This window comes from Phragmites australis, chromosome 22 (genome assembly GCF_958298935.1).
Source record: "Phragmites australis chromosome 22, lpPhrAust1.1, whole genome shotgun sequence".
NCBI lineage: Eukaryota > Viridiplantae > Streptophyta > Magnoliopsida > Poales > Poaceae > Phragmites > Phragmites australis.
Genome location: NC_084942.1, coordinates 17,016,014 through 17,029,582, shown reverse-complemented (window position 1 = coordinate 17,029,582; position 13,569 = coordinate 17,016,014). Strand labels below are relative to the sequence as shown.

The 13,569-nt window shown below is 39.5% G+C and overlaps 1 protein-coding gene across 1 annotated transcript; it reads right to left on the bottom strand.

The window, feature by feature from the left end:
* Positions 1 to 2,497: 2,497 nt before the first annotated feature.
* On the bottom strand, positions 2,498 to 6,061 carry LOC133904937 (eukaryotic translation initiation factor 5A-2). The gene is made up of 6 exons (XM_062346589.1): positions 5,929 to 6,061; positions 5,668 to 5,827; positions 3,673 to 3,795; positions 3,539 to 3,595; positions 3,377 to 3,451; positions 2,498 to 2,858 (listed from the first exon to the last, which is right to left on the bottom strand). The coding sequence occupies exons 2-6, from the start codon at positions 5,788 to 5,790 to the stop codon at positions 2,754 to 2,756; spliced, it is 483 nt and encodes a 160-aa protein (XP_062202573.1). The 5' UTR covers positions 5,791 to 5,827; positions 5,929 to 6,061; the 3' UTR covers positions 2,498 to 2,753.
* Positions 6,062 to 13,569: the final 7,508 nt, after the last annotated feature.

Below are 13,569 nucleotides of genomic sequence, written 5' to 3'. Positions count from 1 at the left end.
ATTATATTTTTTTAGGTGTGTTTGGTTAAAGGGATATTTTTGGATAAGAGATGGCTATCTATTTTTAAAGGTGTTTGGTTGAAGGATGTAAGACCCCAAACCTGGGTTCTTCTGTGCTTCCAGTATCAGTCTCTGGATTAAGTAGCTGATACACACAGTATAACAGTTGTAATATCACAGTCAAACTTCGAACATAATTATTAAGGTTACAGAGTATAAAAGGTTTACAAACCATACTGTATATTACAAAAGCCCAAGCCACAAGCAGCTTAGGGTGCGGACGCAACTTCTAAGATTATTCTTCATCCTTGCCTTCACCTCTGACGAAGTCAGCATCGGTTTCCTCATCTGAATGATAGCAAGAATAAGTACGGAAGGTACTCAGCAAGCCCTATACTATTTCAAGATGTTTGATAGATGCATAAAGTGGTGATTCAAGGATAAGGCTTTACGGTTTAGTTTTAAGCATTAAGTAGTTTATGCAGGTATCCTATTGAATCATCTATGATTGACTTTAAAACAGTTTAAATAGTTCAAAAACTTGTAACAAGCTGTATTTGGGGTTTTCTCGATCCTGGGAGGGGCTACACCTCACTCCGCAGTACCTTTCATCACATCTGGTGTACCTCTAGTACCACACAGATCCTGGTGGATTTAGCCAGCAACCTCATCACACGAACATCTAGTCTACATACTCACTCATCAAGACACGCTCCAGAGTCTAGTCAAAAAGGTTCTACCTTCGCATGTCTATGACCGTGGACACGGCTATTCGAATAGATTTATACTCTGCAAAGGTTGTACAGCTTTACCCACGCGATATGCTCAGCTTCCAACTGTTGCAAGCAGATAAGCGAATCATACCGGAACACTCCAATCACCTTTCCTATCGAGTTTTTCTACGAGATTTACCCCTAAGCGCCAAACTCCATGTACTGAAGGCTAGTCCCCCTTTTAAACCTAGGCCGGTACTACTAGCAACCTCCAAACAAAGGGAGATGGCCACTTGACTGCTCGCTGCTCTTAGCCTCCTAGTATGATGTCTAACTCAGTCCGGTGAAGGAGAAGTCAAGTTCTGCTCATTCAGGACATATGGTTGCATGGGGGTTGCTAAGGCATGGCTGTGAAATGACTCGATCCTTAAACAGCCAGGGCAGGTATCTTCCAGCAATGAATACCACAAAGGTAACTCAAGCCTCCAAGAGCATTCTCGTCCAAAGTACTACTCTACTTGCCAGTGCAAGGGTTGAGCGCGCCCAAGAGGGAGAGAGGAGAGGCTGGGTCGATGCTTGGGCCAAAACAGAGAGGAGAGAGGAATCCGGCCCGGGGAAGAAAAAGAAAAAGGAAAAGAAAATTGGTTTTGGAATTAAATACAAATGAGAGATTTGAATTTGAATTTAACTTTGGATTTGGATCATTTCAAATAAATATATTTGAATTATGATTTGAACTTGAATCTTGAGCTTCCTAAGATGATTCGAATCAAGGAATTTGAATTTGAATTTGATTTGAGCCTAATAGAATCTAAGAGTAGATTTGAATTTGAGAGATATTCAAATTCAGATCTCCACACAAAGAACCATAAAGATCACAACCTAAAGCATATGAACCAATTTAAGCAGGGATTAATTCAGAAATTATCTTGATGCTATTTGAAATACTTAGCCCAAATAATATACTTGAATATATACATACGAGCGTATATACTTCAAATATATACAGCTTGGTTTTATATTAGTTTAAATAATTAAAAAAATTAATTTGAAGTGAATTTTATAATAAATTTACATCCTAAAACTCAGATGTTACGTAGAACAACATGGATAGGATGACTAACTAAGGAGAATATTCTTCTCAAGCTAGATGAACATATCCCATAAAATTGGCCAAATGAAACCATCCAGATTCGAGATAAGCTTTATCTCTGCCCGATTTTTTATATTCTGATTAGTCAAAGTAAATACATTTTTTATTAATACACTTTAAATAATATTATTTTATAAATTGTTTATCAGGTTTACAGTCCAATTGTAAAATCATCCTATCCATACTACCAAATAAAATTATATTTTTGATAAAATCTCTCATGATTATATTTTATGTGGGGGGGGGGGCCGAAACAAGCTTGTTCCCGGCGTCAGCTTGTTCTCACATAATTATCACCCTTCACCGCTACACGTCATCTCCTATGACGATTCCCGGGATAAACAGTTAATAGTGTGGCACAGATAAGATGCTGTACAAGAATACTCTAACAAAGACAGAAAGGAACTTGGTGATAATACTCAAAGGACACCTCAATTTCAATCCTTCACTTCAGCAACCAACGAGGCAATGACCCAGTAAACGATGGCAAAAATGTCATAAAAATGACATCACAGTTTTACTTCCTATCCATGCAGGCTGCAACATGTTATAATAGAAGCAATTAAAAATGAGGATGTAATGTAGTATACGATTCATCATAACAGACTATTTTTCCATCTCTTTAGCCAATCCACTCCACTCCACTCCACATTGAAATATATTAGTTTAACAGCACCCAGAGATTGATAAAACTGTAAGGTTTTAGGATACAGTGACAGGAGAAAAAAATCGGATGAGGAATTTGACCCAGATGAACAAGAGGTACAGGTTTCGTGATATAATTCCCTACTGATGCAACTGTGTATTCTAAGAGCCTTGCTCCTAGTATACTCAAACCAATATTAACTGAAAGGTGGTACACATGAAAGAAGATATATGCCGTGATATCAGTTCTTCGGACCAATGTCCTTCAGCGCACAGATCTGCTCCTCCCCCATGGCAGACATGACTGTCACCACCAGGTCCTTCCCTTCACCAAATCCATCCTTGATCTGCCACGGAAATGATAATGGTCACAATCTAGTACAATTTTGAGAATGAGCATGCATATTTGTCATTATTCAGTCTAATAGGAATATAAGATCTCATAAATAACCAAATACAACAATGTTCAATTACAATGATTCATAGGATTATTGTTCTATTCGTGATAGGCTGGCAGTCCAGATGCACCTACTTCCTAGGTAGATTTCGCAGAATTATTGTTCTATTCATGATAGGCTGACAGTCTAGATGCACCTACTTTCTAGGTAAATAAGCCCTCCGCCAAATCCAGCATGCACGGACCAACTACTAGTCTGCTATGTTGGCTGTGAGATTAAAGTAAACTGGATTAGTGAGCTTAGAGCTTTAAAGTTAAGAGGGCATCTTATAATTATACGGACTACTAAGCGTAGAGGTTGAAATTTAGATGACATCTTATAGAGTAAATAAGTTAGTAAGAAAGCACAGCCAAACTACTTCCTACGCATGATAAAGAACAAATGTGCACAAAATATGGTAAAAATACCTGACCAAGCAGGTTGTCATCAGTTGGGAGCTTCAGGTCATCTTTGGTGTTACCATTTTCAGTCAGCAGACTAACCTGAAAAAGACGTTAATTGCTCACATCAATACGGAATGATACAAAAAATGAATTCGCAAGAGGCATCAACAAAATAGTTGGACTTACAAATCCATCCTCAGATATATCAATGAGCTGGTATTCAGTACGATTCACATGAGGAACCTGTAAAAATAACACATTTATATCTTGGCATCAATGAAAGCAATGTTAGCTGAAAAGAGCTCACAAAATGTACTGACATCACAGTTGTGCGAAGATGGCACAATATCTTCAAGCTTCTTGCCAGTGAAGATGTCGATAGCAACAAAGTGGCACTTGGCGTGACCATGCTTCCCAGTTTTAGAGGTTGAAACCTCCACAACCTGCACAGTAGTTCCAAATGCATATGATTAGAAATCAATCATCAAATGGGGGAAAAGCAATCAACATAATAATGAAACAGAGAAGAATAGTATGAACCCTAAATAAATATTGCGGATTTTCGAAATGACCAACAGAATGCAGTGAAGAAATTACAGAACTACATATAAATAGGATAACTGAAGAATTTCTAGCATCAGTGAATTGGGCATTCAGTCAGTATACTGGAGGCAGTTTAAAATCTGCATGCACAAAACATATACCATAGTAAGGATACCAATTAATCATCACCTATTTACCTCACTCAGTGGATGTAACAAGTTGCAGATAAGTTTACAACCTTACCACCGTCCACTAGTGGTCCAAATAAAATTACATTGACCACTATGCAGCACCTACTTCATATGCCAAGTCAGCGTTGCCTACTTACTTAGCATAGTGAAATGGTGAAAGTGCTATGTAGCAGAAAAGTTTACAACCATGCCAGTGTCCACTGTCCAAAATCGTACAACCAAGAAAAAACAATGGAATATTACAGTATTAACCACATTCAAGCAATCAAATTCTGGCTGTTGGCGCCTAACAATGGTCCTATTTCATATTGAACTCCTCCAACAATGTCCAGAAAGCAAGAAATTCCCTTAAACATAAGGGAATTGCTAAATCTCGCCTGGGTGTTTTAGAGGGCTCCAATACTTGAATTTTGGTGTCTCAGATTTGTACCAAGATTTGTGCTTTAGGGATGGTGAGTATATGAGATAAGAAAAATTCATGTGTTTCAAGGCCTCCTAACACCTGAATTTTTTTTATACCTTAGTTGCAGTTAGTTTATACTCCCTTCATTTCAAAATATAGGGCATATTAGGATTTGGAAAAGTCAAATGTCATAAATTTTGACTAACAATTAGTCAAATCATGCATATGTTTAGTGTACAAAAGTTGTATCAATAGATTCATATTTCATTAATCTTTTAATACGATATTGATTTTATAGCAATTAATAATATATTGTAAGAGAAAATGATGGTCAAAGTATGTTTTCAATGACTTTTTCAAATTCTAATACACCCTATAAAAAGAAACGGAGGGAGTATTAGAATTACAATTACTTTACATAGGAGTTACAGTTACTTTTTTGGTGTAATTTTCGAGTAATGATGGTGTAATAAAAATTCGGGTGTTAGAGCCCCCAACAACACCCGGTTTTTAGGTTAGTACAAAGTTAGATCTAATGGATGGCCAAAAAATCGGGTGTTGGGAGCCCCTAAAACATCCAGGTGCTGTATAGACACTCCCTTAACATAAATCATGTATTTATAATTATATGGCAACCAACTCGTCCAAAATACTGGACTAACTATGCTTAGGCGCTAGATCTATCAAAAATATATAATCCTAATCTGATTCTGTCCAGACGACTCCAATTCCAAACATTAAAACAAACAACCAACTTCAAGTTACTGAAAATTACGACAGGTCTAACAGCAAAAGCCACCACTAGTTAAATAATTCAACGGCACTACAAAGCCTACATACGGAACCCTGAAACAAAGATGAACTTCGCAACAAGTAAAGAGTGAATAGCCCAAAACAGAAGTAACAATCATCGAATCATACAAAATGGCACAAACCTATCCACCACTGATTCACGCATTCCACGGCCCGCCATACCATATTGCAGTTAAAAAAAGGAAAAAAATAATGCAAATTTTTACATTTTGCACGTAGCAACATTTGAATCTGCAATGCGAATGTGAAGATCTAACATAGCTCCAGCGACCAGATCGAGATCTAGACCAGGAGGAACGACAACAAGAACAAGTGCAGGGTGCAGGCACGGAGAGAGTGACCGATGGAGAGGGATGGATGGGTACCTTGCAGGGGCGGTTCTTGATGACGATGTACCCGTTCTTGCGGATGGTGCCGGCCTGCTGCGGGTAAGTCTTGGACGCGCCGGCGTCGGCCTTCGACTCGAAGTGGTGCTCCTCGTCCGACATCCCCTCTCCTCTCCTCCGACGACGATCAAAGAATGCCCTGAAAATCGCAGAGAAATCAGAACGCGCGCAAGAAACCGGGAAATTTTGAAGCTTTTGATCGAGAGGGAGGGAGGGAGAGATCTGGCTAGGGTTTGGGACCTTGGGAAGAGATGGCGAGCGAGACGGGGAGGCGACGTCGGCGGCGAGGGGAGGACGGGATGTGGTGGCGACGAAGAGGATGGTATATTGGTGTTGGGAGCACTTTAGCACTTCAGTCCTCGGGCTATTGTGGTATTCTTTCTTTGAATAGAAAGTTGCCTTGGAGCTTTGTGAGTTTCGGTAGCAAAATTTTTTTTCTTTAATCCAACTAAATATTATTTCCTATAATCCTTGTTGTGTCCGAATTCAGTACCTTACTCTCAAAAGCACTTACTTGTCTGTAAAATGTGTGCACCAAGATTTAAGCTATGAAAAATGAAGTTGTACTAATCACACTTCATTCTCTTCATATAATTAAACTGTTTGGCATCACTAATTTTCTACGCATTAGTTGAAACTTTGTAACTAAATTGCCTTTGCTTTTGAAACCGTCCATTCTCGTCGTGGCCATGTCCATACTGGTCGCCATAGCTGCAGCTTGCAATCTTGTTCCTCAACTTCGTCCATAACTGGCGGCCACCATTGCTACCACTCCCCGATCGTGCCTGGCTCCAGTGCACCCGCATTCACACCCCTGCCATTAGCTCATTTCCACTGAAATGCGCCAGTGCCCGGTGTCAGAGCTCAATACGCCGCCCTCATCCTCCCCAACCATGGTGCTTCAACGTCGTGGATGCAGAGGCGAGACTAGATCAATACATGGAACCGATCAAGAAGTGGATTGATTCCACTCTTGGATGAGGGTGCCTCTGCCTCTCTCTTGCATTTGCCTTTACCATTGGTAACGATTTTGAGCAACAAAGGCTGAGCATGAGACACTTGCATTTGATCGGATGCTGCCTCCTCCAAGCCAAGTCATGCACCACCGCTGCAGCTGCTGCTGCTGCTACACGTGACATCGCATCACGTCTGGACTCAGGTGTGGTTACCGCTAAGCCAAAGGGTGTCTGCGCAAAAGATAGCTGTTGCTGAAAATATCTGCACGCCCTCCTCTCGATCCGCACGTGCGGACGCAAGCGCAAACGGCTGCAGGAGAGGACGCCGTGCGCGTGGGCCCTCGCGTCTGCGGACCGATCCTGGCCGTCGGAGCAATCGGACGGACCATCAATTCGCTGCCATACGGTTCGGGCTCTTTCTCAACAAACATGGGGTTTGATCAGAAATCCTTCTTCGCTCGTGCGTTGTTCTGCTCATGCCGTCAGTTCATTTTCTATTTTTGAACTTTTTAAAAAACTTTTCTAAGTAATTTTTTTCTTAAAACTTTTCTCATTAAATTTTTTGAAAAACTTATTCAAAAAACTTATTAAAAAAACTTATCTTGATAACTTGACTCGATAACTTTTTTGAAAAACTTTTCAAAAAAAGTTGCAGAGGAGAAAAACTTTTCAAAAATAGAAAGTTACGAGTTACTGTACTGGTGTGCGTGCGCCAAATAACACGATCCGGTTTGATCTTAGTAGGTAGGAGGTACAACTACCTCTATTAACAATTCAAGGTTTGATTCTCTTTTAATAGTCTTGTTCACATTCACATCCTTTAATCATGATGACGGTAGTCTAATACCCCTAACCTTGGATCTCGATGGTTGATGGTAATGTTGGTGTGAGACGAGAGAACGGTCAAACGTGGTTTTGCGTTTTGCCAGACTTGTTGTTGCGAGTAAACTGGGTTCACTTGGGCGAATGGGTGGTACGAGGAATAAGTGATGGACGACAGTGACGAGGCTGTACTTACAGGTGCGTGAACGGTGTTCGTGATAAAAAAAATAGGTATTCTTGTTAGGACTTTTTTATTTTTTTCTCTAAATTATTGTTGCACTGGATAGCAACAAGGTTTTTCTCTGTGATTGTTTAAAATCAACTCTCTGCACTAATTATAATATGTTATTAGGAATTGTGCCTAGCTACACGGTTTGATTAGTCATATAGAACTTTTTCATTCCATTTTCACAAGGGGGAGATGACGCTGTTGGTTAGCGCGTAGGTCCTGAGATTGAGGGTTCGAGCCCTTCGTCCAGCGATGATTAAACACTCTAGTGACAACTTGGGTCGTCACATGCATCTGACCACCAGATGACGAGAGCTAAACTGAGTTGGGTTTGTTTTTGATAATTTTTTTTGAAGAAAATTATAGTAGCATCTTTTGCTTGGTTTTATACTCATTATTTGTTTACATTTTTAAATTATTTTTAAACTAAAAGATAACTCAAGCCAGTTTTGACATAGACTATATATCCTCTACAAAGAAGGATGGATTATTTGGTATTCTTGACTTCCTCACAAATAAATTGGGACTCTTGACTTTCTCTCAAATTCATTAAGATACATATGTTTGTTGAACTAACTACGATGTTTTATGCCTCAAGTTATTCTTCTAGGTCATGTTTGGTAGACAAGAATTATATTGCCTCACACAAAATCCATATGTTTTAGACTCGGGCACTGTGTACAAAAGTTTAGAACAAAACTAAGTAGCAATGCCTTTCATTTTGTTTACTTTTGTGATGTACCTTAAATTAAGTTTGAACTTCAAAATTGGGGAAATTGAATATGACCCTAACGTCACTCGGAATTTGTTCCCCTCGTATCTCTCTTTTTTTTTTAGTAAATGTCCTATATCAATGCGTACTATGCCAAAGAACCCCTTTCCTCGCTTTTCTCAGTAGCACAAAGATATCGTCAGAGTTGCTAGCACGGGGCAGGAGAGGATGATATGGGATGAAAGCAAACATGAGTTGTAGAAGATGATGCACATTAGTCATCGGCATCGCTATTAAATCCCTATGACCAATGTCACTAAAACTAAAGTTGGACTTGTTCTTGCTTCATGATATGGTACGGTGGTGTTGCTCAGCGGATGAAAAGGGATTACATAGTGATATATCTCGAACCTGTGGAGTAACAACATAGCCAAGAAAAGAGACTCGATCCGTACAAAAGATGCACTTTTTGAGGTTACAGAGCAAACATGCATCTCCCAAAGCATTAAAAACAGCACATAGATTATCAAAGTATGATTCATGTGACTTGCTATAAATCAAGATATCATCAAAATATATCACCACAAATCTTCCAATAAAAACACATAAAACCTCGTTCATCAATCACATGAAAGTATTAGGTGCATTAGTTAACCCAAAAGACATTACTAACCACTGATACAAGTCAAACTTAGTTTTAAACGTAGTTTTACATTCATCTCTAAGTTGTTGGTGAACGGGTACGTTATGCTAGCCTAAAACAAAAAATTTCTACCACAATCATCCAGGAAACCATGCTAGTAGGAGATCAGATATCATTACCACTCGACGCGCAGTGCAACGGAAGAAGAGTTGGAGTAGGCCGATCCAACATCGTGCATGTCAAATTCCTTGAACAGCTTCTCGATCAGATCCGCGACTAATCCCGCGCATGTGGTCATGATTGATCAACTCCGAGTAGGTGGTCATGCTCCTCGACCAACTCCCGATCAGGTCTATTGCGGCCTCGACCAGTTCTGAGTGATCATGTTGTGGTATTCGACCATGATCTGAGTGGTTGCGTTATGCTCTATGACCAGATGAGCAGGTCTGTCGACCAATATGTCACGGCCGACAACCAATCCCGAACATGTCACGATCAACTCACCGAGAAGATCAGCGCCACAATAGCAGCAATGCATTTACGGTATCCACACATACCAGGCAGAAACACCGAGCGCTGATGTGCTAGCACCTCTCGCGCGGCTAGGGTTTTAGGAGATCGTGGAAAGCTGTAGCTAGGGTTTTCGAGTGCCTCAACCTCTCCACGCCCCACCCCACACCTCTCCTTATATAGAGCTCGCTAACATGCTTCTACGTTGGAAGCCCTTTAGGACTCTAACACCTCATAGATCACAATCCAATCAAACTCATATACGAATCCAATTCGCATGTTTTGTTCCAACCTATTAAATGTGTGACCCGTTAGGTTCATATACAAACGGCTACGACTCAGAAACTCTTTCCAAACCAAAATCAATAGCGGTCCCTAGCAGGACATGTTGACTTTCGAGTATACACAAAAGATCATATCGACTGAACCTTGATATACACATGCACTGATCCCTTCGCCTCACGATACCAGTCAAGCTTAAGGCAAGATACATACCACACATGTGATAACTTGACCATTCACTCGATCAAGTAGTGGTTCATCATGATTAACTCTTTGATCATATCGGTATGGCCATGCACTTTCTCAATCCAATCACCTCGAGGGGTCCAGAGATATCTCTTCTGTTATCAAGGAGGGGCAAATTCCATCTTGATCGCTCACACCCCATGACATGTTTCATAACAAACTCAAAAACTATCTTTGTGACTACCCAGTTACGTAATGGCATTTGACAGCCCCAAAATATGTCACTACACATTATGGGAATCAATGACGATATCAGGTCTAAGAATCTGCAGATACACCTTTTGAGATAACAACTGATTGCACATCATAATAACAATCTCAGCTATATCTCAATGTGGGTCTATCCAATATTATGTTCTTCAACATAAATGTTCACATTATTGATATGATATCTCTATACCTATGATACATGAAGCATGATCATCAATCAATACATATATTGGTCTTATGTATCATCACAATGATATGCGACTAGAGATCGACTAAGAATAACATCACGATATAAACAAAGAGTTTCATGAATAAGCCACATACTTGCCAATCAAAGTAAACGATAGTCATTTTTGAAATAACACATTATTCAGAAGTATATGAACATAGACGTGTGATACAATCATCTCTATGATTTCCTCTAGGGCATATCACCTTCACAAATTTTATTCTAATCTAGTGGTAACCACATCAGAAGTCAATTTTAGTGAAAATTATAGAACCACTCAACTCATCAAGCATGTCATCTAGCCTAGGAATAGGATAAAGATATCTTATAGTAATATTGTCGATGGCTCTATAATCAACATACATACGCCAACTACCGTCTTTCTTAGGAACCAAAAGAACAGGAACAACACAAGAACTAAGGTTTTCTCATACGTACCCGTGATCCAAAAGGTCTTGGACTTGTCGCTATATTTCCTTAGTCTCTTCCGGGTTGGTCCTATATGCAGCACGGTTTGGCAAAGTTGCTCCCGGAATCAAATCAATTTGATATTCTATTTCTCGAATTGGTGGTAATCCCAGGGGTACTTCAGCTTGAAAACATCCACAAAATCCTGCAAAAGGTTAGCAATAGTAGGAGGCAAAGAGCTAGATATATCATTGAGTGAAACTAAAGCATCTTTGCATATCAAAGCATAGCATGACAGCTCATTGTTATAAATTTCAGCAAGGTCAGATTTTGTAGCAAGCATAACACATCCTTTTAATTTAATTCTATCATACTTAGAAGTTGTTGTCACCTTCTCCTTTTTGGGTGGAAAATTTTGTTTCGCTATTTGCTGATTTCATATTTATGCTTATGCCCTTTTCTCTTATTTTCAGCTATGTCTTTTTCACATTTCACAATTTCAGCAGGGGTTAAAGATAGAAATATTATTTTATTTTCTTTATACATAAGGGTTTAATTATTACTTCTATAATGATGTGTTGCATTTATATCAAACTCCCATGGTTGACCTAGCAAAAGAGAGCATGCTTGCATATGTACTATATCAAAATCAGCACAATCATGGTATGAACCAATAGAAAAATACACCCTAGCTGTTTGCATTACCTTCACCTTACCGTTGTTGTTGAACCATTGAATATGGTAAGGGTGAGGATGGGTTTTTGTCGGCAAGGCAAGCTTCTCGATCAAATCTGAACTTATCAAATTATTACAGCTCCCTCCATCAATAATGACACGAACACGGTAATCTTTAACTACGAGGAACATCTGAAATAGATTGTGGCATTGTAGCTGTTCCGCTTGCTCCATTTGAGTGCTTAACACTCGCTGCACAATGAAGGTCCTATAATTCTCCGTGGCAACAACACTGAGTTCTTCCCTCATAGTCGATATGCGTCTCGTGTTCGTCCTCTTCACCTGCAAGGTTAGCTGCAATAGCATATTCATTCTCAACATCACTAGCACTTACATATCTACCATCATCTGTTGCAATATATGCTCGCTGACTTGTGCAATCCTTCATGACATGACTCATTCCCTTATATCGATGGCAAATAATCCCAGTCATACGACTAGTCAAAGCAACCGAAGAAGAGCTCTTCGCTGGAGCCTATACACTAGCATATTTGCTTACCTCGGAAGAGTGTAATGGTGTCGAGGGTACTGCTGAACACGCCCTACTCGAGAAGAGGGTAGCGGACCGTGAAGCCGAATGTGAGGCTAGTTTTTTTTTTTTTTTACCCGACGTTGATTTTGATGTAGTCGAGCTTCTAAAATTGTTCATTGGCCTCTGTTGTCGTCCTTGCAATTTTTTTTCTGCTAAACATGTAATTTGGAACAACCTAGGAATGCTATTATATTCTTTGTAATCGACTATGTCCTGAATTTCATACCTTAACCCTCCATAAAAGCGTGCAATTGCAGCCTCTTCATCCTCAATAATATCACAAGGCAACATGCTAATTTGTAGCTCCTGATAATACTCTTCTACAGAACTATCACCTTGGTTTAAACGCTGCAATTTCTTACGTAAATCACGTTTAAAAGAAGGTGGAATAAATCTATTACGCATAGTAACCTTTAAAACATTCCATGTAGTAAGTGCTAATCCGTCAATACGTACCCTATTCCACCAGACGACTGCAAAAATTTTAAATTCACTAGTGATTTGCCTAACTCTATGCACTTTAGGAACTAATGAGCATTAAACTTTTGTTCTGCCGTTATCTCCCTATCTAAATACCTTTCAGCATCATAAGCATCCTCAAAAGATGGTATAGTAAACTTAACCTTAGCAAATAGATCATTATTAATACGTGGGTTATATTATTGAAAATTATTACCTCTTATACCTTGACGGTTGAAGTTCAATCGGTTCATTTGTCGTTCATCAAAGGCGTCATGTTCTTGCCTCAAATTTCATCATCCGCGACGGACTCCTCTTCATGAGCTACACCATGAGGATCCACTCGACCATTGTTCTGTGGTGGATTAACCAATCGATCAAAGTGTGTATTGAGTATTGTAATATTTTCATTGAGTCGATGTAATGAGGTATTGGTTCCCGCAAGCTTCTTGTCAACGCCGTTATTAATAGTTTGTCGATGATCATCTAACAACATTATGAGTTCTTCCCTCAAAACACACTCTTTCACATCCGATATTTTACCTACCATGGTTAGTAGCAGACAGAAGATAACAAAAGATATTATCCTTATTGACTACTAGGTGGTGGAAAGTGAAGTGGAGTCACACACTCTCAAATGTCTTACCACACTCTTGCAAATGTTCTTACCAATCACAGTAGTTGGCACAACCGGTGGCTGGTTCATGATACTTTATCGGGTGCGAGTGAGGTAGTTGCAAGGGAAGAAACCATTCTAATCGATAGAAGGTGTAGCTTGGACATGCAATATTTAGTAGTAAGGAATAACAATAAATGAAATCAGATTAGCAAAGCTAAATAAGAGTTCACAATATTCGTCACAGTTGCTGACCCAAATACGTTCCTAGAACTAGCTTAGGCAAGCCAGA

Excerpts from the sequence above, each read along its gene's own strand:
- LOC133904937 (XM_062346589.1), bottom strand. The coding sequence starts at position 5,790 with ATGTCGGACGAGGAGCACCACTTCGAGTCGAAGGCCGACGCCGGCGCG. Across the intron at positions 3,796-5,667 it reads TCAAGAACCGCCCCTGCAAG|GTTGTGGAGGTTTCAACCTC; the intron begins GTACCCATCCAT and ends ACTACTGTGCAG. Across the intron at positions 3,452-3,538 it reads ATATATCTGAGGATGGATTT|GTTAGTCTGCTGACTGAAAA; the intron begins GTAAGTCCAACT and ends CGTCTTTTTCAG.